Here is a 27340-nt window from a genome sequence, read left to right as displayed (position 1 = left end):
AAAAAAAAAATTTGTATGGAGACACAAAAGACCCCAAATAGCCAAAGCAGTCTTGAGGGAAAGATACAGAGCTGGAGGAATCAGACTCCCTGACTTCAGACTATACTACAAAGCTATAGTAATCAAGAAAATATGAAAAAAAAAAAAAAAGAAAATATGGTACTGGCACAAAAACAGAAATATAGATCAATGGAACAGGATAGAAAGCCCAGAGATAAACCCACTTATCTATGGTCAACTAACCTATGAGAAGGAGGCAAGGATACACAATGGAGAAAAGACAGTCTCTTCAATAAGTGGTGCTGGGAAAACTGGACAGCTACATGTAAAAGAATGAAATTAGAATACTCCCTAACACCATACACAGAAATAAACTCCAAATGGATTAAAGACCTAATTTAAGACCAGATACTATAAAACTCTTAGAGGAGAACATAGGCAGAACACTCTTTGACATAACTCACAGCAAGATCTTTTTTGACCCACCTCCTAGAGTAATGGAAAGAAAAACAAAAATAAACAAATGGGAACTAATGAAACTTAAAAGCTTTGCACAGCAAAGGAAACTATAAATAATACAAAAAGACAACCTTTAGAATGGGAGAAAATATTTGCAAACGAATCAACAGACAAAGGATTAATGTCCAAAATATATAACAGCTCATGCAGCTCAACGGTAAATAAACAAACAACCCAATCAAAAAATGGGCAGAAGACCTAAATAGACTTTTCTCCAAAGAAGACGTACAGATGGCCAAGAGGCATATGAAAAGCTGCTCAACATTACTAATTATTAGAGAAATGCAAATCAAAACTACAATGAGGTATCACCTCACACCGGTTAGAATGGGCATCATCAGAAAATCTACAAACAACAAATGCTGGAGAGGGTGTGGAGAAAAGCGAACCCTCTTAACACTGTTGGTGGGAATGTAAATTGATACAGCCACTATGGAGAACAGGATGGAGGTTCCTTAAAAATCTAAAAATAGAACTACCATATGACCCAGCAATCCCACTACAGGGCATATACCCAGAGAAAAACATAATTCAAAAAGACATATGCACCCCAATGTTCATTGCAGCACTATTTACAATAGCCAGATCATGGAAGCAACCTAAATGCCCATCAACTGACAAATGGATAAAGATGTGGTACATATATACAATAGAATATTACTCAGCCATAAAACGGAATGAAATTGGGTCACTTGTAGAGACATGGATGGACCTAGAGACTGTCATACAGAGTGAAGTAAGTCAGAAAGAGAAAAACAAATATTGTATATTAATGCATATATGTGAAATCTAGAAACATGGTACAGATGAACCGGTTTGCAAGGCAGAAATAGAGACACAGATATAGAGAACAAACGTATGGACACCAAGGGGGGAAAGCAGGCGGGTGGAGAGTGGGGGGATGAATTGGGAGATTGGGATTGACATATATACACTAATAGTTTCAGATAGATAACTAATAAGAAACTGCTGTATAAAATAAACCTTTAAAAATACTATACATGAAAAAAAAGAAAGAAAGAAACTCTGCTTGCAGCACGCTGTATTGGAATCAGAGCAAATATCAAGGTAGAATGCATGGAGTTCACTTCCACTCCCAGGAGTTCACTTCCACTCCCAGTGCCAAAGTCACGTCTACAATAGCCTTACAGATGCTTTGCCTCCCAAGATAGCTCATTCCATCGTGGAGCTGTCACCTGCCTGCTTGTAACCATACCCATTACTTCTAAAACTATACAGAATTTTTTTTTTTCTGTTTTAGCTATTTGAAGGGGACACTTTTTATGGCTGGCGTCTTTCATTCAGCATAATGTTTTCAAGAATCATCCATGTAGTAGCATGTATCAGTACTTCATTCCTTTTTTTTATGGCTAAAAAATTTTTTATTGTACAGCTATACCACATTTTGTTTATCCACTAATCAAGTGATGGACGTTTGGGTTGTGTCTACTTTTGGTTATTATGAATAATGCTACTGTTAACATTCGTGTACAAGTTTTTGTGTGGATGTATGCTTTCATTTCTCTTGGTATGTACCTAGGAGTGGAGTTGCTGGGTCATATGATACATCGGCCAAGGCAGGCCAGCAGGCTGGGAATTCAGACAAGAGTTAAAGTTGTAGTCTGTAGTCCAAAATCTGTAGAACAGTCTGGAAACTCACTGGCAGGCTGGAAACTCACTCAGGATTTCTGTTGCAATCTTGAGGCAGAATCTCTTCTCCAGAAAACCTTAAATTTTACTCCTATGGCCTTCAACTGATTGGATGAGGTCCACCCACGTTATTGAGGATAATCTCCTTTTACCTAAAGTCAGCTGATTATAAATATTAATCGCATCTACGAAACACCTTCACGGCGACATCTAGACTACTGTTTGACTAGGCAGTTGGTCACCATAGCCTAGCCAAGTTGACTTATAAAATTAACCGTCTGGTAACTCTACATTTAACTTTTGGGGAATTGCCAGGCTGTTTTTCAAAGCAGCTGTACTGTTTACATTCCCACCAGCAATTTGTGAAGATTCTGATTTCTTCATATCCTCGCCAACACTTGTCGTTATCTGGCTTATTATAGCCTTCCTAGTGTGAAGTGGTATCTCATCCTGGGGATTTGCCTTTATTTTATTAATTTAATATTATGTTTCTAAGATTCATCTGTGTTGTCACACGTAGCTGGTCATTCATTTTCACCATGATATAATATCCTCTTGTGTTAATATACTACAATTTGATTCATTTTTCTGTTGATGGATAATTGGGTTGTTTCCAATTTCTTTTGCTTTTATAAATAGAATATTCTTGTACACATGTGCAAGAGTTTCTCTAGAGAATATGTATATATGTATATATCTAGGAGTGGAGTTGCTGGTCTATAGGGTACACAATACTCAAGTTTATAAAATAATGCCGACATGTTTTTCCACCATCAACAAGATTTCTGTCAAGCACATTTCTCCACCATTTGGAATTATCAGACCCTCTTTTGCCAGTTTCATGGGTTTCTTGATTTGCATTTCCCTGATTATGAATGAAGCTAAGCCTATTTTCTTGTGTTTTTAACCTTATAATTGTTCTTTTTTTGACATGTTTGTCTTCATGTCTTTTGCCCATTTTTAAAAAATTAGGTCATTTGTCTTATTGATGTGTGCAGATTCTTTATATATTCTGCATATTCATTTCCTATCACTTATATATGTTACAGACATCTGGCTTGTCTTTTCCTTTATGGTATCTTTTGATGAACGAAACTATTGATTTTAATGTAATTTATCACTAGGAATTCCCTGGCAGTCCAGTGGTTAGGACTCTTCGCTTTCATTGCCGAGGGCCTGGGTTCAATCCCTGGTTGGGGAACCAATATCCCACAAGCCACACAGCGTGGCCAAAAAAAAAGATTGCCAAAAAAAGAAAAATTTTTTTTTTTTTTTTTTTTTTGCGGTACGCGGGCCTCTCCCGTTGCAGAGCACAGGCTCCAGACGCACAGGCTCAGCGGCCATGGCTCACAGGCCCAGCGGCTCCGCGGCATGTGGGATCCTCCCGGACCGGGGCATGAACTCGCGTCCCCTGCATCGGCAGGCGGACGCTCAACCACTGCGCCACCAGGGAAGCCCAAAAATTTTACATATATATACACATATATATATAATGTAATTTATCATTAATACCATAGTTCATACTTATTGTCTCTTTAAAAAGACATATTTAGATATTTAGTCATCTCATTATTGTGGCCAAGAATGTTTATTATAATTATTTCCCGTTCCTCAAGAAATTAGCTTATCAAAATGATCCTCTATAGCAGGGGTCCCCGACCCCCGGGCCGCAGACCGATACTGGTCCACAGCCTATTAGTAACCAGGCCGCACAGCAGAAGGTGAGCAGCGGGCAAGCGAGCAAAACTTCATCTGCCGCTCCCCATTGATCCCCATTGCTTGCATTACCGCCTGAACCATTGCTCATGTTACTGCCTGAACCAATCCACGCCCCACATCCCGTGGAAAAACTGTCTTCTGTGAAACCGGTCCTTGTGCCAAAAAGGTTGGGGACCACTGTTCTACAGGGATTATTCCTTTGTATGTAATACTCTTTTTTTTTTAACTTTAAACATGTCAGAGAATGGAAAATATTGGGAAAAAAACCACAAGGTGGTTCATACTTAAGGTCTATGTCTTATAGATAGGATACACACTTAAATTTGGTTGGTGAAATATTCTAAAACTCTTCGAGATGGCAGAGGAGAGTGAATATATAAAAATTGTGGTCTGCCAACAACATATTCCTTCAGTAACAAATCTTATGTTAATGAGAGAACAGAACATACAATTAAGAGACTCTACTCTGTTTTAAGCAATGAGACACAGAGACAAATGAAAAAATGTGTCTTTTTTTAACCTTGATTTAGGAAGAGGACCACCAAGCCCGGGTAGAAGAGGCAATCACCCGCATGCTTGTGTGTGCCCTGAAAACTGCAGAGAATCCACATGATACGAGAGCCTGGTTAAACCCAACTGAGGTAGGTCCCTTCTGGTTTTCATCATGGCAGTTAGTATCCTGTGATAAACCAATCCCGGCTGGAACATTTGTTTTCCAATTTATGTAAGTGCCTATAACCATTTTAAAGAGTTTTTCTTTTTCCTTAGGTTGAGGAAACATCCCATGAAGTCAACTGTCGCTACTTAAATGGAGCCGTTTCTGCTTTTTTTGATCATTATGGAACGTCTAAGGTAGTAGAAACCCAAGCGCTGAGCACAGACGGAGAGTACGTGATAAAGGAAGAATTAAATGTGCACAACCATGTGGAGGTAGCACAAACTAGTAGCCACAGCTTAACCTTGGGAACAGTAAAACACGAGGCAGCAAGTCCCTTTGGTCCTGATCTGGTTCCTGTGATACCAGGTTCCCAAGAACCACCCTCAGAAAGAGGAGGCATGTTTGAAAGTGATGGTGAAGACTTTGTTGGCAAAAATGGAAAACGCTTTGGAAAATTGCATTATACCAAGAGACAACGAATGATGAGTGAAAGTGAGAATGCAGTTGTGGAACAAATTGCTTCAAATAGTACTGTGGCCCCTTCCCAAACATTCATTTCTACAGATGACTTGCTGGATTGCTTGGTGAATCCACAGGTAACCAGGATAGTGGCACAACTTTTGATTCAAGGAAGAAGTTTGCGACTCTAATAGAAAATAACTTTTTCAGTAATACTTTAAGAATATTTTTAAAATAATATAGTTTTAAAATAAAAGATGAAATGGCAAAAGGGCAATTTGCATATGCTTATAAATGTCCTGTTCTCACCTAATTAACATTTTAGTCTCTTGCCACCTTCTTGCATACACGTTGCTCTTTGGACAACCTGGCTCTTTGTTATTGGTAGGCCTCTTTCTTCAGTGCCTTTGCCTTTCCTTTCCTATCTCATCAGCCTCTCTCAAATGTAAGCCTCTAGTGTTCTCACCAAGAAATAGGGTTCCATCAGCAGGGGTCACCTGCTGCTTGTTTTTGTAAATAAGGTTGCATTGGAACACAGCCATGCAATTCATTTACATATTGTCTGTGGTGGCTTTAGGGTTACGGTGGCAGAGTTGAGTGGTGACAGAGGCAGTATGGCTTGAAAAGCTGAAAATATTTTAAAAGTTTGCTAACTCCTGATCTAATGCATCATCCATTGGGTGAATTCTAGCTTTTGGGGAGGTAGGGGTGCAGTTGTTAATTTCAGTAGCGATCATGGATTCTTTGTCATAAGATGGTGTGGGAAGATTTATGATTGTTTTAAGTTCTTGATCTCTTAATTCAAATGCAGTTTGAAGTCTAGCCTTGATCTGAAGTGATTACATTTCTCAAATCCGTAGAATTCTCACTGGTTAACCCCTGTAATCCAGAGCAGAATACCAATCAGGAGAAAAGTAGGTGGGGGCCCAATAAGAGGCCTCCTTGTGTAAGGAACTGGGACATCTAGGAACACCAGCCCTGGAATAAAAAGGACGAAATGCTACTGACTCCTGAAACTAACTAAAAGCTTGGCTTAGTGAACTTGATCCCACTCTCATTACATTTGCAATATGTGGGGTAATTATTATCATTACCGTCTAAGTAAGAATTTAAGAATTATAAAAACATATTGAACTCAGTAACCATTCAAAACAGAAAAGATACACAAAGTCACCTTTTAAGAAGAATTGACTACTGGCCCCATCCTTCTCAGGTCAAACTGATGGTATCAGTAAATCCCAAGAGAGTACGTACTTTCTGGGAGAAAGGAGGAAGGGAAATGAACATGCCCAGGAAAAGAAGGGTCTGAAAAAAGACCCTTCTGTAGCACTTACCACCATCTGACTACTATATATTTGCCTATTTATTTGATTACTATCTCCCCCAACGAGAATGTCACTGCATGAAGGTTTGGACTTTGTTTTGATTATTGTATATTTGCAGAGTCTTGATCAGTGCCCAGCACATGGTAGGTGCTGCTTAAATATTTGAGTGGATTTTTTAAAAAGGAGACCTTGTTGGCCGATACTCCTTCAGAAACACTGGGGCAGAGGATGTTGTGACTAAAGGTGAGATGTCTGTTACCTGTAGTAGGTATATCCCTATCACAGAAATAGACATTTGTCTTCAGCTATATATTTTTTTTACACCTGCCCTCACTGAGAGCTCCCCCATACCCTCCTTCACACAGAATTCCCTCCCCCGCTCCCTCCCCCAGGGTTCCCTCACCCGCTCCCTCCCAGATATTTTATTATATTTGCTACTACTTGGACCAGTGTTTTTCAAGTTGTAGATTGTGACCCATTAACAAGTCATAAAATCAATTTAGTGGGTGAGACCAGCATTTTTTTTTTAATGGAGCAGGATATGTAATTTCAGTTAATTCAATAGTAAATATAAGTATTATTTTGTGAAACTGTCCAGGAAAAATTTCTTTCAGAGTAAATATACTTCATAAATCTTTTCAGTTATATCTGTGTGTGTACTGGGCCTGATATAAAATGTATTTCTTAGTGTATGTTAGGGTCAGAAAGGTTTGAAAGCTGTTCTGAGGGCAAAGTATTGATTTCAGTTAGAGGTAATAGTTTCTGGCATGCAGAGACCTGGGTAGAGAGTTAAGACATTGATATGAATGCATTCGAAATGTAAATGGGTGTTGGGAGATAATTTCCTAATTTTGTAGAGATAGAGATTATGACACGGCAAGAGATCCTGGCTATCTGCAACTGGGGAGTGTGGGAAGGAGAAAAGACAGTCAAAGGGAGAGATGGTCAGCCACCAAGTAGGGTCCCATTTCATCCTGCATTTCTCAGAAGAGCCTGCCCGAATGAGTGAACTCAATTATTAAATAAATATTAATACGTTGACCCTCCAGGGGTTAGAGGGATTGAAGTGTTACACCTAAAGTTACAGTATCCACGTATAAGCAGGGTGATCTATCCAGAAGGCAAAGTAGCTAGGGCCCCTGAGCTTTTAGGGTCTACAGAAATGTTTTAGTTTCTTTAAAAATAAAAAAAAGAATATAATCTGGTTTCATTACCTTCATGTTTATACCAATGCAGTAGCGAAGTATCATGTTTAATACTTTTCATGGAGTAAGGGGCCTACAAAGGCAAAATTGCCTGGGGCCCATGAAAGTCCTAAGCAGCTCTGGGTATCAGGGATATCAGAATCATTTGAGGGGCTTGCTGAAGATGCAGATGTCTGGGTACCACTCTAGAGCTATAGAATTTGCCTCCTTTGGGATGGGCCAGATTTTGCAGTCTCAGCAAGCACCTGAAGTGCTTCAAATAGCAAAGAAGTTTAAGAATCTCTGGCCCTGGAGTAGACCACCAAGACCTAACACAGGCTCGAAGTGGGCGTGTTTTAGCAGGGGCTACTTCTTGGGGTCAATCCGCCCTTCAGATTTACTGAACTAAAGCTGTACTGTGCCCTTCCTGTAATTTTCAGCTGAATGCTATTGATACTGTGAGGATACCTTGATGCTGTCATGTTTAGTTGTGGTCTTTTATCAGCAGTGGCCTGTGTTTATCATCAAGCTCTCCCTCCTGTATTTGCCCTAAAGGATAAAGATGTTTAACCACCAAATAACATTTTCCAAGCATTTTATTCAAAAAGGAGGAAATATTTATTTTAAAAATTTTTTATTGAAGTATAGTTGATGTATATTATATGTTGCATGTGTACACTACAGTAATTCACAATTTTTAAAGGTTGTACTCCATTTACAGTTATTATAAAATATTGGCCATGTTCCCTGTGTTGTATGACATATGTCTTTAGACTGAGGGTAACTATAACATCTACAGACTGAATCATCATACTTGGTGCAATACACCCTGATATTCAGCCTTGCCTAAGTTAACCAAACCACTGGAGAACAAGAACAAATTAGAGAGCACGTCTCTCCTTTTTTATTTCTTACATTCATTGTCAAGCCCAAGTTCAGATGCCAGTGGCTGGGAAGCTACTCCTAAGCAATAAGAAGTCTTTGCCAATCCACTTAAAAAACAGCAACAGCAAGAAAAATTTCAAGACATCTGTGTTTAATGAAGCAGCAACTATGGCCCCCTCAACCTCCTTTTCTTGAAGTGCAGGCATTGCTCCCTGGGGCCTTTATCCTCCTGGTGACCCCTAGCATCCAAGTTCATCATCTGTCCTGGCTCCCCATGGGCATAGCTCTGGCCTCTTGGCCTGTAGAACTTCAAATAAAGAGACTCTACAATGAAAACCAAAGCCAGAAGGGACAAGGCCAAGGAAATATGAGGATAATTCACAGATTGTCTGAGATATTCCTGAATCAGTAACATTAATCTAGAAGCCATGTTCTATAGTGGGAAGAGCAAGGGGCTTGATGACACAAAGACCCAGATTCAGTTGCTGGCTCTGAGGCCTGTTACCCAGGCGACTTAAGGCAAGGAAGCTTCTTGTGTTCTGAGCATCAGTTTCCTCAGCTTTAAAACGGGGGTATAATTCTTACCTCACAAGAGTGTTTGGGGGAAGAAAATAAATACTGTTATGTGAAAGCACCTCTTATAGTACCTGGTTAATGGAGGCACTCAATAAACAGTTTTAGAATCTGAAATTTACCTGAGGAAGTTAAAAAAGAAACTTTCCATTACTATCCTATAGCTACTGAGTTAGCAAATTAGTAATATGACTGCTTAATTCCTTTGGTTTATTTATGCACAAGGCTTTAAAATCATCAGAAGCTAGGCTGCCAAGGAAAATGTGCTATTTAATACCCTTAGATTCATTTAATCTTAACATAGTAGAAGGGCTTCATACTGAAAATATAGCAGGCATTATCCCTTTTTTCCACTGGGCAGAACTAAGACCATGAATAAAAGTTATAAAAAGGCAGATTTGGGTTCAACTTTAGAAAGAACCAATTGGAAACAGGGCTGCTGCACTGCACAACTCCATGGGATACAGCTCACCTAGTCCCCAAGCTAGACCACAGCCCCCCGGACTGTGCAGGACGTGGCTGCATTGCAGTCCCAGAGCCCTGACCAGAGCTGTCCCACATGTCCATAGGCTGCTTTGTGAAAAAGCTCCCTGCCATGGAATCTCATCGATTTGAGGCAAAGTGACAATAAGTCAAGGGTGTTGAAGAGATGGTTCCCACTTTGGTTAGGGGTCTGACAGGGCTTCTTCATTCTTAAGTGGTTTATGAAACACTTATGCAGCATCTATTGTACATCAGGCACAGACCTCAGCCCAGGGATAAAGAAAATTAGACGCCATCCCTGCACCCAGGGAAGACAGCAGCCCCACCCACTTAGTAATACTGTGCTCCCCACAGCAGTATGGAGTCCTGACATGATACCAGCTGTCTCTCAGTGGCAGCTGAAGTTATATCACTGTGTCCTCTGCCTTTAAGATTAATGTTATTCTTACATGTGGAATCTAGAAAAATGGTACAGATGAACCTATTTTCAGGGCAGGAATAGAGATGAAGACGTAAAGAACGGATGTGTGGACGTGGAGGGGGAAGTGGGGGTGGGATGAACTGGGAGATTGGGATTGACATGTATACATTACCAGTGTAAAATAGATGGCTAGTGGGTACCTGCTGTATAGCACAGGGAGCTCAGCTCAGTGCTCTGTGGTGACCTAGATGGGTGGGGTGGCGGGGGGGGGGAGATCCAAGAGGGAGGGGATGTATGTATACACATAGCTGATTCACTTGGTTGTATAGCAGAGACGAACACAACATTGTAAAGCAACTATACCCCAATTTAAAAAAAAAGACAGATTAATGTTATACTCTCCTTCCTGGAAATAAACACCTGTACGTCTACAGATGTGATATCCATGGTTGAGGACACATAGTTGTAACTCTAAGTTATCCAATTAAATTCTCAAATTCTCAAGAGAGGTTCATTCCAGTTTTGAAAGAGAGGCTGGAGAATGTCTGATTTCAGTGACAAGGGTCCTCTGATCTTAGAAAAAGCTGTTAAGAGAAAAAAAACCTACAGCTTGCTTTACAGTTAGCTATGTATAGATGAGTATCTTCTGCAAAGGATACCAAAATGTTATTGTCTAAAAGTGATGAGGTACTCTGGGTAAGCCTGGTAGTCATAAAATACCACAAATAAATTTGGATTTTGCACACAATCTGTGACAGTGTCATATGAGTCAGTAGGATTTTGGGGGTCCCTTAGAGGAGGCACAATTAATGACTTGTTTCCAACTGTGTAGGATCCAGTGAGTACTCGCACATAATACATACGCTTCTTCCCATTTGCATCCGGTCTGGAGTATGTATCACTGGCAGAATAATGGGCACTGACAGCGAAATAGGTTCCCTTTCCGTATGCCGTAGCTGTGAAGAGAAAAACAAAACATCTTTAAGGATTTCAATTTAGTCTATAATTTGACATGTTGACCCAATATGTCAAATAATGTTAAAATAATGTTCAGTTCTCTCTAAAGCTTCTTTTAAATTTTTTGTGTGTGTTTTTTATTCTTTTTTTTTTTTTTTTTTTATGTTGGGTCTTCGTTGCTGCGTGCAGGCTTCCTCTAGTTGAGGCGAGCGGGGGCTACTCTTCGTTGTGGTGCGCGGGCTTCTCATTGCAGTGGCTTCTCTTGTTGCGGAGCATGGGCTCTAGGCACACAGGCTTCAGTAGTTGTGGCACGTGGGCTCTAGAGCGCAGGCTCAGTAGTTGTGGCGCACGGGCTTAGTTGCTCTGTGGCATGTGGGATCTTCCTGGACCAGGGCTCGAACCCGTGTCCCCTGCATTGGCAGGCGGATTCTTAACCACTGTGCCACCAGGGAAGTCCCTGGTTTTTTATTCTTAAAAATCATTCCCCCACCCTGAAGGGCCAGTCAGTCCCTTCGGGATGAAATATAGTGAGTCTAACCTAAAACTTTGGCTGTAACATGGCCCCCAACAATGAGAGAACACAACACCATCCATACTGTCCCCAGCCAGCTTGGGTTCTCATGGCTGACACCTCATTTGAAGCAGCCAGATTACTTGCGTCCTTACCATTCTTTCCAGCATAACTGCGGTTAAAGCCTTTTCCGTTCACAAGTGTCACTGAGTCGGCATCTGTCCCATGGAAGAGCAGCTTCTCATTTATTAATTGGCCATTTTTGGCGTCCATGTTGTTTTTCTTTGTCTGGTAGTGTTTCCAGAGCTCTGGATTCTGGATCCTCTCAATCTGCAAATCAATAAGGAAAAATTTGCTGTCAGTGCCAAGAGCCCTTGGCAAGATACAACAGATGAAACACGACCATTATTTCTCATAAGTATATACAAATTACAAAAAACAGCAAATTCAATGCCAGATGGCAAATTTCTACATTCAGAAGTCTTTTTAGATCCAGAGTTTCACAAAAACAGGCCTTGGTAAGAACGTTAATTTAATTTTAAACATCTTTTATGTACCACATGAGAGCAGACAATGTTTAGGATCTTAAGTCCTCATTATTTGAACTTGGCTGACCAAAGCCTCTTCAACTCCTAACTGCTCCTGTTGCCATCTACCTCACTATGTCACTTTGTCTCTCTCCTCCAGTGAGAGAGTATTCTAATAGTGGGAGAAGCACTAGTGTCTAGGCAAGAAGGAAATTAATTAGTGAAAATTAATCTCTGGTCCAGTTGGAAGAGTGGGGCATGAATCCTGGTGGGAGGGGATCTGGTTATAGACCAAAGTGGCCATGCTTTGACCATACTCTTTGGCCTCCAGGGCTGTGGTGGAAACTCCTTGGGTCTTGGATTGCAGATCAGTTTCTACACTCCCCTAATCACCAGGTGGTGGCAGTTTCATAATGTTGACTTGGGAAAGAGTGAAGGGTGGGTAAGGGAGGCAAGGACCCTCATGGACAGGCACAAGGTGAAGGTTCCATGTGGTCAGAATCTTCCAGTCCAGGGAACTCTCGAGTCTGACACTATTATTACCTGCCTTTATTGGGTTCTTCTTTTTTTTTTTTTTTTTCAGTTTTGGGTTTCCCGTTTTTAATTAAGATACAATGAATACACCTTAATACAATTAAGTTTGCAGGCTTCTCTGGTGGCACAGTGGTTCAGAATCCACCTGCCAATTCAGGGGATGTGGGTTCGAGCCCTGGTTAGGGAAGATCCCACATGCCGCATGCACCACAACTACTGAGCCTGCGCTCTAGAGCCCACGAGCCACAACTACCGAGCCCTTGTGCCACAACTATTGAAGCCCGGGCACCTAGAGCCCGTGCTCTGCAACAGGAGAAGCCACCACAATGAGAAGCCCATGCACCGCAACAAAGAGTAGCCCCCGCTTGCCACAACTAGAGAAAGCCCACGTGCAGCAACAAAGACCCAGTGCAGCCAAAAATAAATAAAATTAATTAATTTAAAAAAAAGATACAGTTTGCCCTCTAGTTCCAAGTCTCAGCATTATCATGTATTTTGTTGATCCAATTTATAATCTTAAATTTTATTTTTCCTTTTACCTACAACTGAGTTTCTAATCTTCAAACTACTTCCAATTTATTTCTATTTACTTTAAATCTTATTTATTTTACTCATTTTTAAAAGCCTTAAAATTTTATTCACACCGAGTTTTGAAACCATTCTTAATTTCTTAGTCCTTTTATTCTTGTTTCTCACCCTTTTTTAGTGTATATGCTGAAGTGAGCACAAACCCTTTTAAAATTTAATAACCACACAAAGAAAATTATTTCAAGTAATTTTGAACACAGTAATCTGAGTCTGTTTTCCTAGTAGGATAAATTCTAAGCTTTACTTAGTAGGCTTATTTTAGCAGCAGGCTCTGGCTATGATAGACTACTTGTATCAGACCAAACTTCTTGCCAACAACTACTAGAAGAGCTAGTGGGGAAAAAAGTCTGTTTGAAGGCAACAAGGATTTGAGCCAAGTTCCTGGAGAGAAGGGAAGTGCAGAGTGAAACAAAGTCAGAAGATAACAGAGTAACTTCTTCAAAGTGCTTAAAGAAAATGACTACCAATTCAGAATTTTGTACCCAGCAAAAATATCCTTCAAAGAATGAGGGTGAAATAAATTTTCAGACAAACTGAGAGAATTCATCACTACCAGACCTGCACTAGAAGAAATACTAAAGCCAGAGGAAAATGACCCCAGATGAGGCACAGAAATACAAGAAGGACTGAAAAGTAGTGGGATGAAAGGTTAAATATGTATATAAAATTATATACATATTATATATACACACACACACATATCTGAGTCACTTTGCTGTATACCAGAAACTAACACAGTATTGTATATCAACAATAGTTCAATAAAAGTAAATAAATAAAGCTTCTTTGATGCCTCACCTGCAAAATATATTCTTGCAAAAAAATATTCACCTGAATTTACCCAAGCCTTTCAACCTAACTCCAAGCTCACCATAAATAAAGCGGATAGAGGAATAAATTAGATGACACCATGGGCAATCAGACAAATCTAGAATCTGTAAAACTGCTTGGATTCTTAAAAAATCTAGGTGAGACAGAGCCAGAATGTGGAACATTCTACAATACAACTAGCTTAAACTCTTCTAAAATTTCAATGTCATGAAATATAATGTTTAAAAATGCAGGAGTACTGTTCTATATCAGAAGAGATGAAGGAGATACAATGACAAAATGCAATGTGTGAGTCCAGATTGGGGGCAGGGATTGGGAGGAAGTTATAAGAAAGCTGTTTAGAGCAACAGGGGTGATTTGAATATTGACCTTCTATTGGATATTATTATAAAGGATAATGATATTTGTGTTATTTAAGAGAATGTTTCTATTCTTAGGATACATATGCTATAATATTTAGGAGTGTCATGATATCTGCAACTTACTTTCAATTGTTTCAGGAAAAACAGAGTGAGGGGAAAAAAAGCAAATGTTACAAAATTGTTGAATCTAGGTGGAAGTTCATGGGTGTTAAAAAATCGTCGTCACAAGACATGACAGTCATGAAGGATGACAGACCACCCATTTCTCATGTTAGCGCTTTTGCACTACTAGACACCTCCACAGAGGTGCCTTAAGTACAGCCTAGCTCTGCTTTTACTGGTGTCATAGACTGGGATTTCACATAAGATTTTATTTGAAAAAAGGGTTCCTCTACAAAAGGGTAGTGAAGTCATTTCTCTGGTGAAGGTCTGCCAACACATGGTAAGACTCCAGGGCCCAGTGCAGACATTTCTGGTCAACTGGGTGGTCCTGCTCAATTTGGACTTGACATCTCATCACAGTGTGCCAGTCAGCCACTCCCAGAGGACTGTAATTGGTATCTTTAATGAAACTTATTGTCTCAGAACCAGACCATGAAAGAGCTGCGTACTTGAATTACATTTTCTTGGTACCACATATAATTGTTTTGCTCAACATACAGGGATCTATCTACTTGGCAAGGTTATTTATTCTTCCAGTTTTATTAAGATATAGTTTACGTTCATATAGCACTGTATAAGTTTAAGATGTACAGCATAGTGGTTTGACTTACATATATCATGAAAAGATCATCGTAAGTCCAGTGAACATCCGTCATCTCATATAGATAGAAAATTAAAGAAATTTTTTCCTTGTGATGAGAACTCCCAGGATCCACTCTCCCAACAACTTTCACACATAATATAGTGTATGAAAGCACTGTTGATTATATTTATCATGTTGTACATTACATCCCCAGTACTCATTTATCTTATAACTGCAAGTTTGTACCTTTTGCCTACCTTTCACCCAGTTCCCTCTCCCTATACCCCCTGTCTCTGGTAACCACAAATCTGATCTCTTTTTCTATGAGTTTGTTTATTTTTGAAGTATAACTGACCTACAACACTGCTAGTTCCTGTTACACAGCATAGTGATTCAATACCTCCATATATTTCAAAATGATCACCAAGATAAGCCCAGCCATGATCAGTCACCATACAAAGATATGATACAATTATTGACTATATTACCCACACTGCACATTTCATACCTGTGACTCAGCAATCTCTCTAACCTATTCCTCTCCTTCCTACATTGAGGGATTAAAAACAAATGGTATAAAATTTGATACTGAATTTACTGTGAGGATGATTCTGAAGATGTTCTCTAGTACTTATTCACAGGAGAACTCTTTCAGGAGTCAGTCTCAGTATTGTGAAAAACTGTTGAGTCTCCTGATCAAATGCTTTGCTCTTTGATTTATGGACATTATGAATCTTATAGCTGAGTGTTTACTTCTTTACTTTGTCTACTAGGCAGATCAAGGACAAATTTGAGGGCCTCCTCTAGTAACTATCTAGGACGTCAAGTTACGTATTTTTGTGAACTAACAATACCTCTGTAATTATCTTAATTTCCCTGCCCTACTTTTCTTTTTGTCCATATTTGTTATCTGAAGGTATATCTTTGTAGTACGCTTCAAATCTTTTTTGAATTATTATGTAATAATAATAATATATGTATTATTAAGTACATGAATAAACAGAGTGGTGGCAGTACAAATAGGGAATAAGAGAAAATTTGCAAAGAAAGACAATGCAGGCCTTACTGGCAGACTTGTTATTACAGATGAAGGGAAGGTACTCAAAGATCTCTAGCTTTACTCAGAAAGTGGTGGAACCAAAGACAGAAAGCAGGAAGGAAGGGGAAATGATGAGATGAGTTAGATTTTAGGGAAATTGATTTAGCAGACAGATATTCAAGTGGAGACTTTTTTAGGCCACTTGGGAACTCAAGTTCTAGAACTTGAGTCAAAGATCCAGGTCGGTGATGTTGATTTGAGAGCTATCAACACTGAAATAATAGCTGCAGCCAAGAAGAGTAAAAACGTTCCCTGGTGAACTGCAGAGACAGAATACCAAAATATAAATCCTGTGGGTTACCTAGGATTAGGGGTTTAGAGGAAGAACAGATGCCAGTGAAAATGAAAGGAACATTAGTTAAAAGAAGGAGAAGCAAGCATCAAAATAATACTGTCCTAGAAGTCAAGGGAGAAAAATAATTTCAAAAAGGAAACTTTCTAAATTAATGTTTAAAAGCAGAAGATGCCAAAATAAGGGAAATGAACAGGGAAAGGACTGCTGGATTATCAAGGAAGCAAGGAGCAGAAGCACATAGTCCTGATCTGATGTGCTAGTTATCAACTCCAACTTTGCTGGTTATCAACTCCAACTGAGGAGCCATATCTAGGAGTTATTATTAGCTTGCTTCACAAAGTAAACATATATCTTTATTATTCTAATATATTACAATCTAATATATTGTAATAACTGACACAAGAATTTCAATGTCTCAGTAATCATAGTGACATGAGTAGAATCTAGAATTTAAAAAGTAATTGCCGTAAAATATTTCTAATTCTGGGTAAAAATGTGATAGGAAGTGAATGAAAGTGTATTTATCCAGGACGATGATACCTCTATCTCCACCGTGTAGAAACTCCATGTCAGCGGAAGGCTTACCTTCTCTATGATGAGGTGTGCACAGGTCTCATTAAACTTGCTTGCCACAGTTTTGTATTCTGAATTATCAGGCTGTAGCTCAATCACACGGACTTTCTGCTGCTTCATATCACTCCAGTATAAGGGGATCTCAACTGCAAAGTAGACATTTGAAAACTCCCTCGCACCTAGAAAGGCTCATCCGCATAGTCCACATTCCTGGTATGCTTTGAAAAACTGAGTATCATTTGTGCTCTTGTTTTACAATCTCCTAATTTAAGGTGTTCAAGAAGCCCCTTATCTTTCTAGAAGAATGTTTTCAAAATGTGGACCACAGATAACCCGCCTCAGAACCAACTATAACACTTGCTTAAAAAAAAACTCACAGGGCTTCCCTGGTGGCGCAGTGGTTGAGAGTCCGCCTGCCGACGCAGGGGACGCGGGTTCGTGCCCCGGTCCAGGAAGATCCCACATGCCGCGGAGCGGATGGGCCCGTGCGCCATGGCCGCTGAGCCTGCGCGTCCGGAGCCTGTGCTCCGCAACGGGGGAGGTCACAGCAGTGAGAGGCCCGTGTACCGCAAAAAAAAAAAAAAAAAAAAAAAACAACTTCACAGATCTACCGAATCAATATCTCTGAGGGTGGAACCTGGGTACCTGCATCTTAACAAGTTTGATCATGCTCAGATTTGAGAACTATCGTGTAATGTAACTCAGCTGCATATTCTGTTCAGTCTCTAATCTGTCATAATTTAATAATTTTACATATAATATAAATGATTTCCCTACAATGTTTTCAATAAATAGTCATTAATGTTTTGCTTACAGATGCATGGCTTTTTGCCAGAACTCACCACAACCACCAGGCCTTCCACATCTATTCTTTCATTATTCTTCACAGCATCCTTAACAGTTGGGTGGGTGGGAGGTTTTGCTACATGGCAGGTTGTGGTGGCAGCTCTGTCTCCCCGTCTGCTAAACAGAATACTGTATTTGACTTGTCATTTCCCCAGGGTTGCTCAGAGTCTGAGGAATTCGTTCACATTGATCTCTCAATGTACTGAAAGCCAATTCAGTAGTTTTCAGTGGGGGATTTATGTGGTTCAAAGGCAGGAATAGCTGACTACACAAGACAAGTATTCCCTTCTCAGGAATCTTGAAGACTGCTTCCTCATGTGTGTGTCAAAGAATCTTATCCTCGGGGCAGAGGAGCCAGTGACTTCTGGGAGAAGATCCTTCAGGCTCCCCATCCACTCTGGGTCATCAGTCACAGACACAGAGTGCCCACTCTCTGACTAGGCTGTCTTCAGTCTTTTGTTCTAGAAAGGCTTGGGCTTCTTTACAGCCCATGGCTTTCCCTTTCCTGACAGAAGCAGCCATTACCTCCCCAGCAAAACTGGCTCCGGGAAGCTTGTAAACTGTAGAGATGAGAACAAATGCAACATTTGACTATTGTTACCATTAAGATAATAATGATCAGCTGTTGGGTACACCCTGTGCTATATTTTCGTGGCCAAAGTGTAAGCTCCTTCAGCTGAGACCAAGTTTTCTATTTTCTTCCATAAGGGTACTTGGATTTTATCTACTTGAACAACATTTTGATGTATGTACAACACACATCACAGGCATAAAGTAATGGACAGCAAGCATGAAAGTTTGATTCACCTTCAGATTTTGTATGGCGCCGAACAGGTAAACTCTTTCCCTTTGCATCTGTAGCAGTGTATGTTTTCAAGTCCACTGTGTAGCTCTGATGATTAATTTTAACATCAATTGTCTTTCTCTTTTGTTTCTTTGCATCCTCCAGTTGCATATTGGTAATTTTGTCAAAACTATGAAAATTTTTATCGTCCTTATATTGCCATTCCACAAAATCACTGGTACGATCTGCCAGGTATTCCTGTTCTTTGGACAATCTAACTCTCTTGATCATGTCCTCAATTGCATTTCTAACCTGTACCACATCTTTGGTAATTCCAGAAACCTCAATCAAAGGCCTTTCACGGTCCAAGGAAATGGAAATATTTAACTTCTTCTGAAGCTCATTCAATTCCTGGTATTCCTTTACATCAAAGTTTTTGATACATTCATCTTCACTGGTGTAGGGACACTGTTCCTTTTGAATGAGATCCTGTATCCAGAAGAGGACGTTTTCTACACTTTTTACATTTTCACCACATACCTGAAATATTGCTGATTCTGTTTTCTTTTCTAAAACCAAAGGAGTCTGTTTTGGGGGAGATTTACTTGAGAAGCCCAAGAATGCTAAAAAAGAAAAGAAAGGAAGATTAGCTCTTTCTTTCTTTCCTTCTTCCTTCCTCCCTCCCTCTTCCCTCCCTCCCTCCTCCCTCCCTCCCTCCTTCCTCTCTTCCTCTCTCTCTTTCTTTGTCACCATGCTGTACATTACAACCCTAGGACTTGTTTATCTTATAACTGGATGCTTTTACCCTTTTGACCAACTTCACCCATTTCACCCAACTCCCACACCCCCTGCACCCACCGGCAATCACCAATCTGTCCTTTGTATAAGTGCTATCATACAGTATTTGTCTTTCTCTGTCTTATTTCATTGAGCATAATGCCCTCAAGGTCCACACATGTTGTTGCATGTAGCAGGATATCCTTCTTTTTTATGCCTGAGTAATATTCCATATACACCACATCTTCTTTATAATTCATCTTTCAATGTTTCCATGTTGTGGCTACTGAAAATAATGCTGCAGTGAACATGGATTCCAGAGAGTGATTTCATTTCCTTCAGATAAATACCCAGAAGTGGAATTACTGGATCCTATGGTAGTTCTATTTCTAGACTTTTGAGGAACCTCCATGCTGTTTTCCACAGTAGCTGCACCAATTTACATTCCCACCAACAGTGCATGAGGGTTCCCTTTTCTCCACATCCTCACCAACACTTGTTATTTCTTGTCTTTTTTTTTTTTTAAATCATTTATTTTCCCCTATGTTTTCTTCTAGGAGTTTTATGGTCAGGTCTTAACATTTGAGTTTTTAATACTTTTTTTTTTTTTGGCTGTGACATGTGGTATGTGGGATTTTAGTTCCCTGACCAGGGATCAAACCCATGTCCCCTGCAGTGGAAGCATGGAGTCTTAACCACTGGACCACAAGGGAAGTCCCTTGTCTTTTTTTTAAATATTTTATTTATTTATTTATTTATTTATTTATTTATTTGGTTGCACTGGGTCTTAGTTGCAGCAGGCGGGCTCCTTAGTTGCAGCTCACCTGCTCCTTAGTTGTGGCATGTGAGCTCTTAGTTGTGGCGTGCATGTGGGATCTAGTTCCCTGACCAGGGACCGAACCTGGGCCCCCTGCATTGGGAGCACGGAGTCTTAACCACTGTGCCACCAGGGAAGTCCCTCCCTTGTCTTTTTGATAATAGCTGTTCTATCATGTGAGGTGATCACTCATTATGATTTTGATTTCCATTTCCCTGATGATTAATGATGTTGAGCACCTTTTCATGTACCTATTGGCCAGTTGTATATCTTTTTGGAAAAACGTCTATTCAGATACTCTATTTTAAAATCAAATTGTTTGGGGTTTTTTCTATTGTTGTATGAGTTCTTTATATATTTTGGATTTAACCCCTTATCAGATATACGATTTGCAAATATTTTCTCCCATTCAGTGGGTTCTCTTTTCATTTTGTTTATGATGTCCTTTGCTGTGTAGATTTTCAGTTTGATGTAGTCCCACTTATTCATTTTGCTTTTGTAATTTTAGTGTAAAATCTAAAAAATCATTGCTAAGACCAGTGTTGAGGAGCTTACCCATATGTTTTCTTGTAGGAGTTTTATGGTTTCAAGTCTGTTTGTTCTACCTCAGAAGTGCCACTGGAATTTTGATAGGGATAGCATTGAATCTGTAGATTGCTTTAAGTAGTATGGATATTTTAACAATATTAATCCTTCCAATCCATGAGCATGAACTATCTTTCCATTTATTTGTATCTTCTTCAGTTTCTTTCATCAATGTTGTATATTTTCATGATACAGGTCTTTCACCTCCTTGGTTAAATGTATTCCTGGGTATTTTATTCTTTTTGATGCAATTATAAATGGGATTGTTTTCTTAATATCTCTGTGACAGTTCACTAAAGATTAGCTATTTCAAGTCAGACAGAGAAAGACAAATACTGTATGACCTCACTGATATGCAGAATCTGAAAAAAAAAAACTCATAGAAAAAGAGATCAGATTTATGGTTACTAGGAGTAACCATAAATTACTCCTAGTAAAGCGGGGTGAGGCTGGGAGGAGATTGGAGAAAGGCGGTCAAAAGATACAAACTTCCAATTACAAGATAAATAAGTACTAGGGATGTAATGTACAGAATGATGATTGTAATATTGTGATTTATAAGAAAAAATAGGGCTTCCTTGGTGGCGCAGTGGTTGAGAGTCCGCCTGCTGATGCAGGGGACACGGGTTCGTGCCCCGGTCTGGGAAGATCCCACATGCTGCGGAGCGGCTGGACCAGTGAGGCATGGCTGCTGAGCCTGCGCGTCCGGAGCCTGTGCTCCGCAACGGGAGAGGCCACAACACTGAGAGGCCCGCATACTGCAAAAAAAAAAAAAAAACCATATATATATATATATATATATATATATATATATATATATATATATATGAAAAAATATATTTGGTCAGAATGACCAAATATTTTTCCCATATATACAGTATTTGGCTTGTGCTTGGTATCTGAAGCGGAAGGCAGTCTTGGGCACTGAGCCCTTTACCTGTGGAATCTGATTCCATCTCTGGGTAGATGATGTCAGAATTGAGTTGAATCCTCAGACACCCTGCTGGTGTCTGAGAATTGCTTGTAGGCACAGGGAAGCCTCCATACACATTGGAACTGGGTCCAGAAACCTTCTTTAATGACTGTAGTTAACACTACTATATGATAGATATGAAAGTTGTTAAGAGAGTTCTTGTCACAAGGAAAAAATTATTTTCTTTTTATTGTATCTGTGTGACATGATGGATGCTAACTAAACTTATTGTAGTATTCGTTTCACAATATATGTAAGTCAAACCATTATGCTGTATACCTCAAACTTATACAGTGATGTATGTCAACTCTATCTCCATAAAGCTGGAAAAAAGCTAATAAACTACCAGAAAAAAAAATAGCTATTTCTCATGTGACATCAATATTAGGAACATGTATTTCATAAAAATGAACAACTCACATGTCATTTTAGACATCATAGACTGCTGGGGAGAAGCCTGAGATCCTTCTCTTTTTTTCATGATGGCATAAAACACATCCAGTAATTGAGGCAGAAAGATAACAACTTTAACTTTTTTCATAGACTGGACCAATCCTTTCTGAATAAAGTCTTCAATGGCATCAATTATGGCTGCTGCAACCTTATCTGGGTCTTGGTTGGCACTTCCTAGAAAGGCAAATAATAAAAATGATTGGGAAAAAAAAAGATCCAACTGGATTTGAAAAAGAAGACCCAACTGGAGAAGGCTGAGGAATAAATTAGGGATTCTGATTCTCAGAATAAATTCCCACTCCTCAACTCTTTCATCACCATGGACTTTTCTAAAATGCATCAGCAGACACCCTTGAAGTCCTAGATGTAACGGGGAGTTTTTGTTCCAGGATGTCGGGAACAGCCCAACAATGAACAAAGGGCCCAGAAACATAACTTGGTGTCTGATATCTTATTTGCTCTATTCAGCTGATCCCAGCTCACTATGTTCCTCTGTGTTACAGAGCACAGTTAACCTTTCTTGGCTCACTGGTGTCCTCAAAAGATCCACAAAAAGCAAAAGATGCTAATGTATGTTGAAATGTCATGCTCTTTAAAGAGAACAGGTCTTCCCTGGTGGTACAGTTGGTTAAGAATCCGCCTGCCAATGCAGGGGACACAGGTTCGAGCCCCGGTACAGGAAGATCCCACATGCTGTGGAGCAACTAAGCCCATGTGCCACAACTACTGAGCCCGTGCTCTAGAGCTCGCGTGCCACAACTACTGAAGCCCGTGCCCTAGAGCCCGTGCTCCGTAACAAGAGAAGCCACCGCAATGAGAAGCCTATGCACCGCAACAAAGAGTAGCCCCCACTTGCCGCAACTAGAGAAAGCCCATACACGGCAACGACGACCCAACACAGGCAAAAAGTAAATAAATAAAAGAGAGCTAATTATAAATAAATTAATTAACTTAAAAAATAAAGAGAACAGCATTATTTTTTGTTCAGTCATTTCTTGACTATTACGTATATATCCTTATTCTCTCAGATGTCTTTGGGGACCTGATTTAAACTGAGCTCATTTCGTAAGACACCTAGAGCCATAAGCTATTTGTTATAATCTATAATTCTTTGCATACAAGTTATCCATGAGCCTCCAAAAGTTTTTCGTCCCACGGTCACTGTGATTTTAGCTGAACTGCAGGGTTCAAGGTTGCCACCTGAGCAAGGTCTTTTCCTATTTTAAGCATGCTCCACATCTTGTTTCTCAAGCCTACTGGCTAGGTAAGATCATGAAAAGTTCCTTGAAAAGGCTCACGAAAAGCCATGGAAGCAGTTCCAGGTGAATAGCAGCTGTCACATTGCGGGGTGGGGAGTGGGCAATGTGAAAGTCCTCTGGCCAACTTGGTGTGATAGACGAAGGGCCTACTTGGGTTATCCCTGTTGACCGTGCCCACTATTACTGCAGAAAGGAGAGCAGACCTCTGTGGCTTGGCTATGGGGACAACTGTAGGAATGTAGACAATCCCCATATAAAACTAACCTAGAAGGTTTGTGCAGGTTGTTTTTTTTTAATTAGATGATCGGGGAAAGAGGGAGATTCTCCATTGCAATGTTGTAGTTATTCCATGCTATCTGGAAGAATTTAAATGGGAATGTTCAGATATATCCATTCACTCTCAATAACCTAAGCACTTGGGACACAGAGGATGTGATATGTGGGGATGAACAGGTGTTCAACAGGTGAAGTACGGACACCTGAGGGAAAGGCTACACCAGACAGAACTGTGTAAGAAGTGTGATATGTTGAACCTGGCGTGTTCAGGGGAACAGGTTTGTTTTTGAGAAAGATAAACGGGGGAGGTAGGGGGGTAGGTGGAGGAGGCACTGGAGCAGGGAGCCAGGTCTAAACAGGAGAATTTAAATAAAGGTTTAGGCAAAAGACAAGAGCTGAACAAAGAGACGAGGCCAGAATGAAGAGCTGGCTGTAGGGATTGAGGAGTTATTTAGAAAGTAAAGTCAGCAGGACCAAGTGGCCAACTGGCTTTATACTTGCCCCTTTGTTCCCCGTCTTTTGCCACCCACAGCCTTCACGTGTATTTCATAAGTCCTGTTGCACTGCAGTTGTTTGTTGACATGTCTGTGTCTCACAGAAGGCCAGGTGCCCCTTGTGGACACCAGGTGCCCCTTTTCTTAGTCATTTTTCTATCCCCGCTGCCTCAGCTCAGTGCCCGGCACATGCAGACACTCAGTAAATATTTAATCAAACTAATTAATCAACTAATGCACATAGGCGTGATGAAGAAGGTAGAGTCAAGGATTCTAGATAGAAAGTGATGTTTTTAACATGCTCAGGGATATAAGAGGAAGGGCAGGTGTGGGGGAGAAGACAATGAACTGGAGTTTGGAGTTTGCTTTGAGCTTGAGGTACTTGCAGGTACCAGTGAGCACCCATTCTCTCCCCTCAAGCCTGTGAGGAACAGTGAGAGGGCTTCCTTTACTGCCAGCAACTGTCTCAATCACAGTCTCAATTCAACTCATAATCACCACTGAGGGAGAAAGCTCCCCATCTGTTAGTCTAAGGGCCTGCTCAGGTGGTGATAGAGACAGGTAAAGAAGATGAGGAAGGAGAATTTGCTAACCTTGATTTACTTGTGCAGACCAGCAATGCAACCAGGTCAATGGAAAAAAACAACAGGTTTGCAGTAAGCCAGAAGTAATTATACAAAACTAAAACTGCCTCATTTCCTTATTTCTTCTTTGACTCCAGCCAGGGACTCCCTTGGGAAGGTCTGTGCCACCCTTAGGCTGCCTGCTTTCTTGGCACAAATAAAGTTAAGATGGAAACACAAGACAAGAGCTCAGAGGAAAAAGCAGATGGAGATAGAGACTGGGGAATCATTAGTGGGTGTCCATAGAAAATGATAGATGATCGATAGATAGAGGATACATAGATGATAGACAGACAGATAATACATTGGCTAATCTGCTAGGATTGAATGATACTACAAGGGGAATGAAAGCATAAAGGGAATATAAATTATACTTTCAGAAACAGAGAGCTAAGGAGACATAACATTCTATGTGGGAACATTAAGAGGAATGAAAAATAAGAGAAATCAAAGTATGGGAAAGAGAATTAGAAGAAGGCCCAGAAAGTGACAAAGATGGTTAGGTTTATTAAGGCTAAACTTTTGGAGGGCCTAGAATGCCAGTGTGAGACACTCAAACTTAGATTCCTGAGCAGTGGAATGGTTAATCCAGTGCTGAGCCTTCTCTTTCTGGGACCAGTCAGCTCCATTCCACTTCAAGCCTGAGAGTATTTGCCTCCCCTGAGCAGCTCTCTTAAAGGAGACCAAGCAGGAATCCCTGATTAATGCACATGACTCAGATTGCTGGGGAAAGAGCTCAAAGAGCATCACCTTACAAATGATAAGCCCAAAGCACCATCCTTGTAAATGAAGACTCATACAATCATTATGTAGTTTAAGGAAAATAAGAAACTTCCAAGAGGCAGGCAAGCTGAAAGGAGGAAGGTGGAGAGTTTCTGACCCATTAGAACCCACTGGATTCTGGCAACTGAGAGGTCGCAATGCCCCACGGCCAGCCCACTGTCAAGGAGGTAAGAGAAGATGGACAGCCATGCTGTCTGAGAGTCGGCCATGGGGAGGCGGAAGTCCATGCACTGATGTTTCCATGGAGAGGGGATGGAGGGGAAGTCAAAGACTAAATAATGGGGGATATGTAGAGGATGGAAAAGAGAAAGGAGCTCATGAAAGCAATGAGAGATGGACTTTCTTTCCTTTCCCCTCCCTTCCTCTCCCTTCCCTTCCGTATTAGAAAGCAAATGTCTACTATCCCAATACTCTCTTCAGTTTTCTTCAGTTTTCTCTTTTTTACTTAAACTATCCACAGACTTTGCTCCTTCCCTCGGGGGCTGCCCTGGCTTGAGGAAGCTGCCCTGATGTAGACTCAGCAATAAGTACATTAGCCATCAGCACCAATTCCAAGGGAAACTGGTCACCTTCGGATTTAGCCTTGACAGCCAGAGGCTACAAACCTGTCCCGATGGCTGGGAGGCAAACGGATGAGTAATTCCGCTTTTCACACTCTTGCAAAACACAGGAAACCGATCTCTTGACATTATTTCCACCAATGACATGAATAATATTCTTGCACTTCAATAATCCACCTTTGGTAATTATATAATCTCTGTGGCCCCCTTGAGCTGGGAAACACAAGACAAAAAGATGCAAAATTAGATGCTGAACCCACTCTTTTTAATACATCTTTATTGGACTATAATTGCTTCACAATGCTGTGTTAGTTTCTGTTGTACAACAAAGTGAATCAGCCATATACATACATATATCGCCATATCCCCTCCCTCTTGAACCTCCCTCACACACTCCCTATCCCACCCTTATAGGTGGTCACAAAGTACCAAGCTGATCTCCCTGTGCTATGCTGCTGCTTCCCACTAGCTATCTATTTTACATTTGGTAGTGTATATATGTCCATGCCACTCTCTCACTTGGTCCCAGCTTCCCTCTCCCCCTCCCCGTGTCCTCAAGTCCATTCTCTATGTCTGCGTCTTTATTCCTGCTCTGCCACTAGGTTCATCAGTACCTCTTTTTTTCTTTTTAGATTCCATATATATGCATTAGCATATGGTATTTGTTTTTCTCTTTCTGCCTTACTTCACTCTGTATGACAGACTCTAGGTCCATCCACCTCACTACAAATAACTCAATTACGTTTCTTTTTATGGCTGAGTAATATTCCATTGTATGTATGTGCCACATCTTCTTTATCCATTCATCTATCAATGGACATTTAGATTGCTTCCACGTCCTGGCTATTGTAAATAGTGCTGCAATGAACATTGTGGTACATGTCTCTTTTTTAATTATGTTTTCCTCAGGGTCTATGCCCAGTAGTGGGATTGCTGGGTCGTATGTAGTTCTATTTTTAGTTTTTTAAGGAACCTCCATACTGTTCTCCATAGTGGCTATATCAATTTACATTCCCACCAACAGTGCAAGAGGGTTCCCTTTTCTCCACACCCTCTCCAGCATTTATTGTTTGTAGATTTGAGGTTGATGGCCATTCTGACCGGTGTGAGGTGATACCTCACTGTAGTTTTGATTTGCATTTCTCTAATAATTAGTGATGTTGAGCATCTTTTCATGTGCCTCTTGGCCATCTGCATGTCTTCTTTGGTGAA

The 27340-nt window shown here is 40.4% G+C and overlaps 2 protein-coding genes across 9 annotated transcripts in view; one reads left to right on the top strand and one right to left on the bottom strand.

Annotated features, from left to right (window-relative positions):
• The window catches only part of HSPBAP1 (HSPB1 associated protein 1), an 88231-nt gene that overhangs the window by 49058 nt on the left and 11833 nt on the right, over positions 1 to 27340 (top strand). For 4 of the 6 annotated variants that reach the window (XM_027106478.1, XM_027106487.1, XM_027106467.1 and 1 more), the window contains 2 exons: positions 4419 to 4529; positions 4657 to 7513. In XM_027106478.1, coding sequence (XP_026962279.1) covers positions 4419 to 4529; positions 4657 to 5196 — 651 coding nt within the window. In that variant the 3' untranslated portion in view covers positions 5197 to 7513. Of the gene's footprint in view, positions 1 to 4418; positions 4530 to 4656; positions 7514 to 18452; positions 18579 to 27340 lie in introns of those variants that run through there. The other 2 variants (XR_003432801.1, XM_027106457.1) reach the window with 2 other exon arrangements.
• The window catches only part of PARP14 (poly(ADP-ribose) polymerase family member 14), a 46152-nt gene continuing 29172 nt past the window's right edge, over positions 10361 to 27340 (bottom strand). The window contains exons 12-17 of one of the 3 annotated variants that reach the window (XM_027106421.1): positions 26174 to 26341; positions 22101 to 22307; positions 18552 to 19151; positions 16911 to 17044; positions 11500 to 11674; positions 10361 to 10832 (exon numbers count right to left, since the gene is read on the bottom strand). In XM_027106421.1, coding sequence (XP_026962222.1) covers positions 10543 to 10832; positions 11500 to 11674; positions 16911 to 17044; positions 18552 to 19151; positions 22101 to 22307; positions 26174 to 26341 — 1574 coding nt within the window. In that variant the 3' untranslated portion in view covers positions 10361 to 10542. Of the gene's footprint in view, positions 10833 to 11499; positions 11675 to 16910; positions 17045 to 17740; positions 17859 to 18551; positions 19152 to 22100; positions 22308 to 26173; positions 26342 to 27340 lie in introns of those variants that run through there. The other 2 variants (XR_003432800.1, XM_027106432.1) reach the window with 2 other exon arrangements.

Source organism: Aethalodelphis obliquidens, unplaced genomic scaffold, assembly GCF_003676395.1.
Source record: "Aethalodelphis obliquidens isolate GAN/ISIS:26980383/991018 unplaced genomic scaffold, ASM367639v1 scaffold1, whole genome shotgun sequence".
Taxonomy (NCBI): domain Eukaryota; kingdom Metazoa; phylum Chordata; class Mammalia; order Artiodactyla; family Delphinidae; genus Aethalodelphis; species Aethalodelphis obliquidens.
Note: the sequence above shows the minus strand (reverse complement) of the source record. Positions and strands in the feature narration are given on the sequence as shown.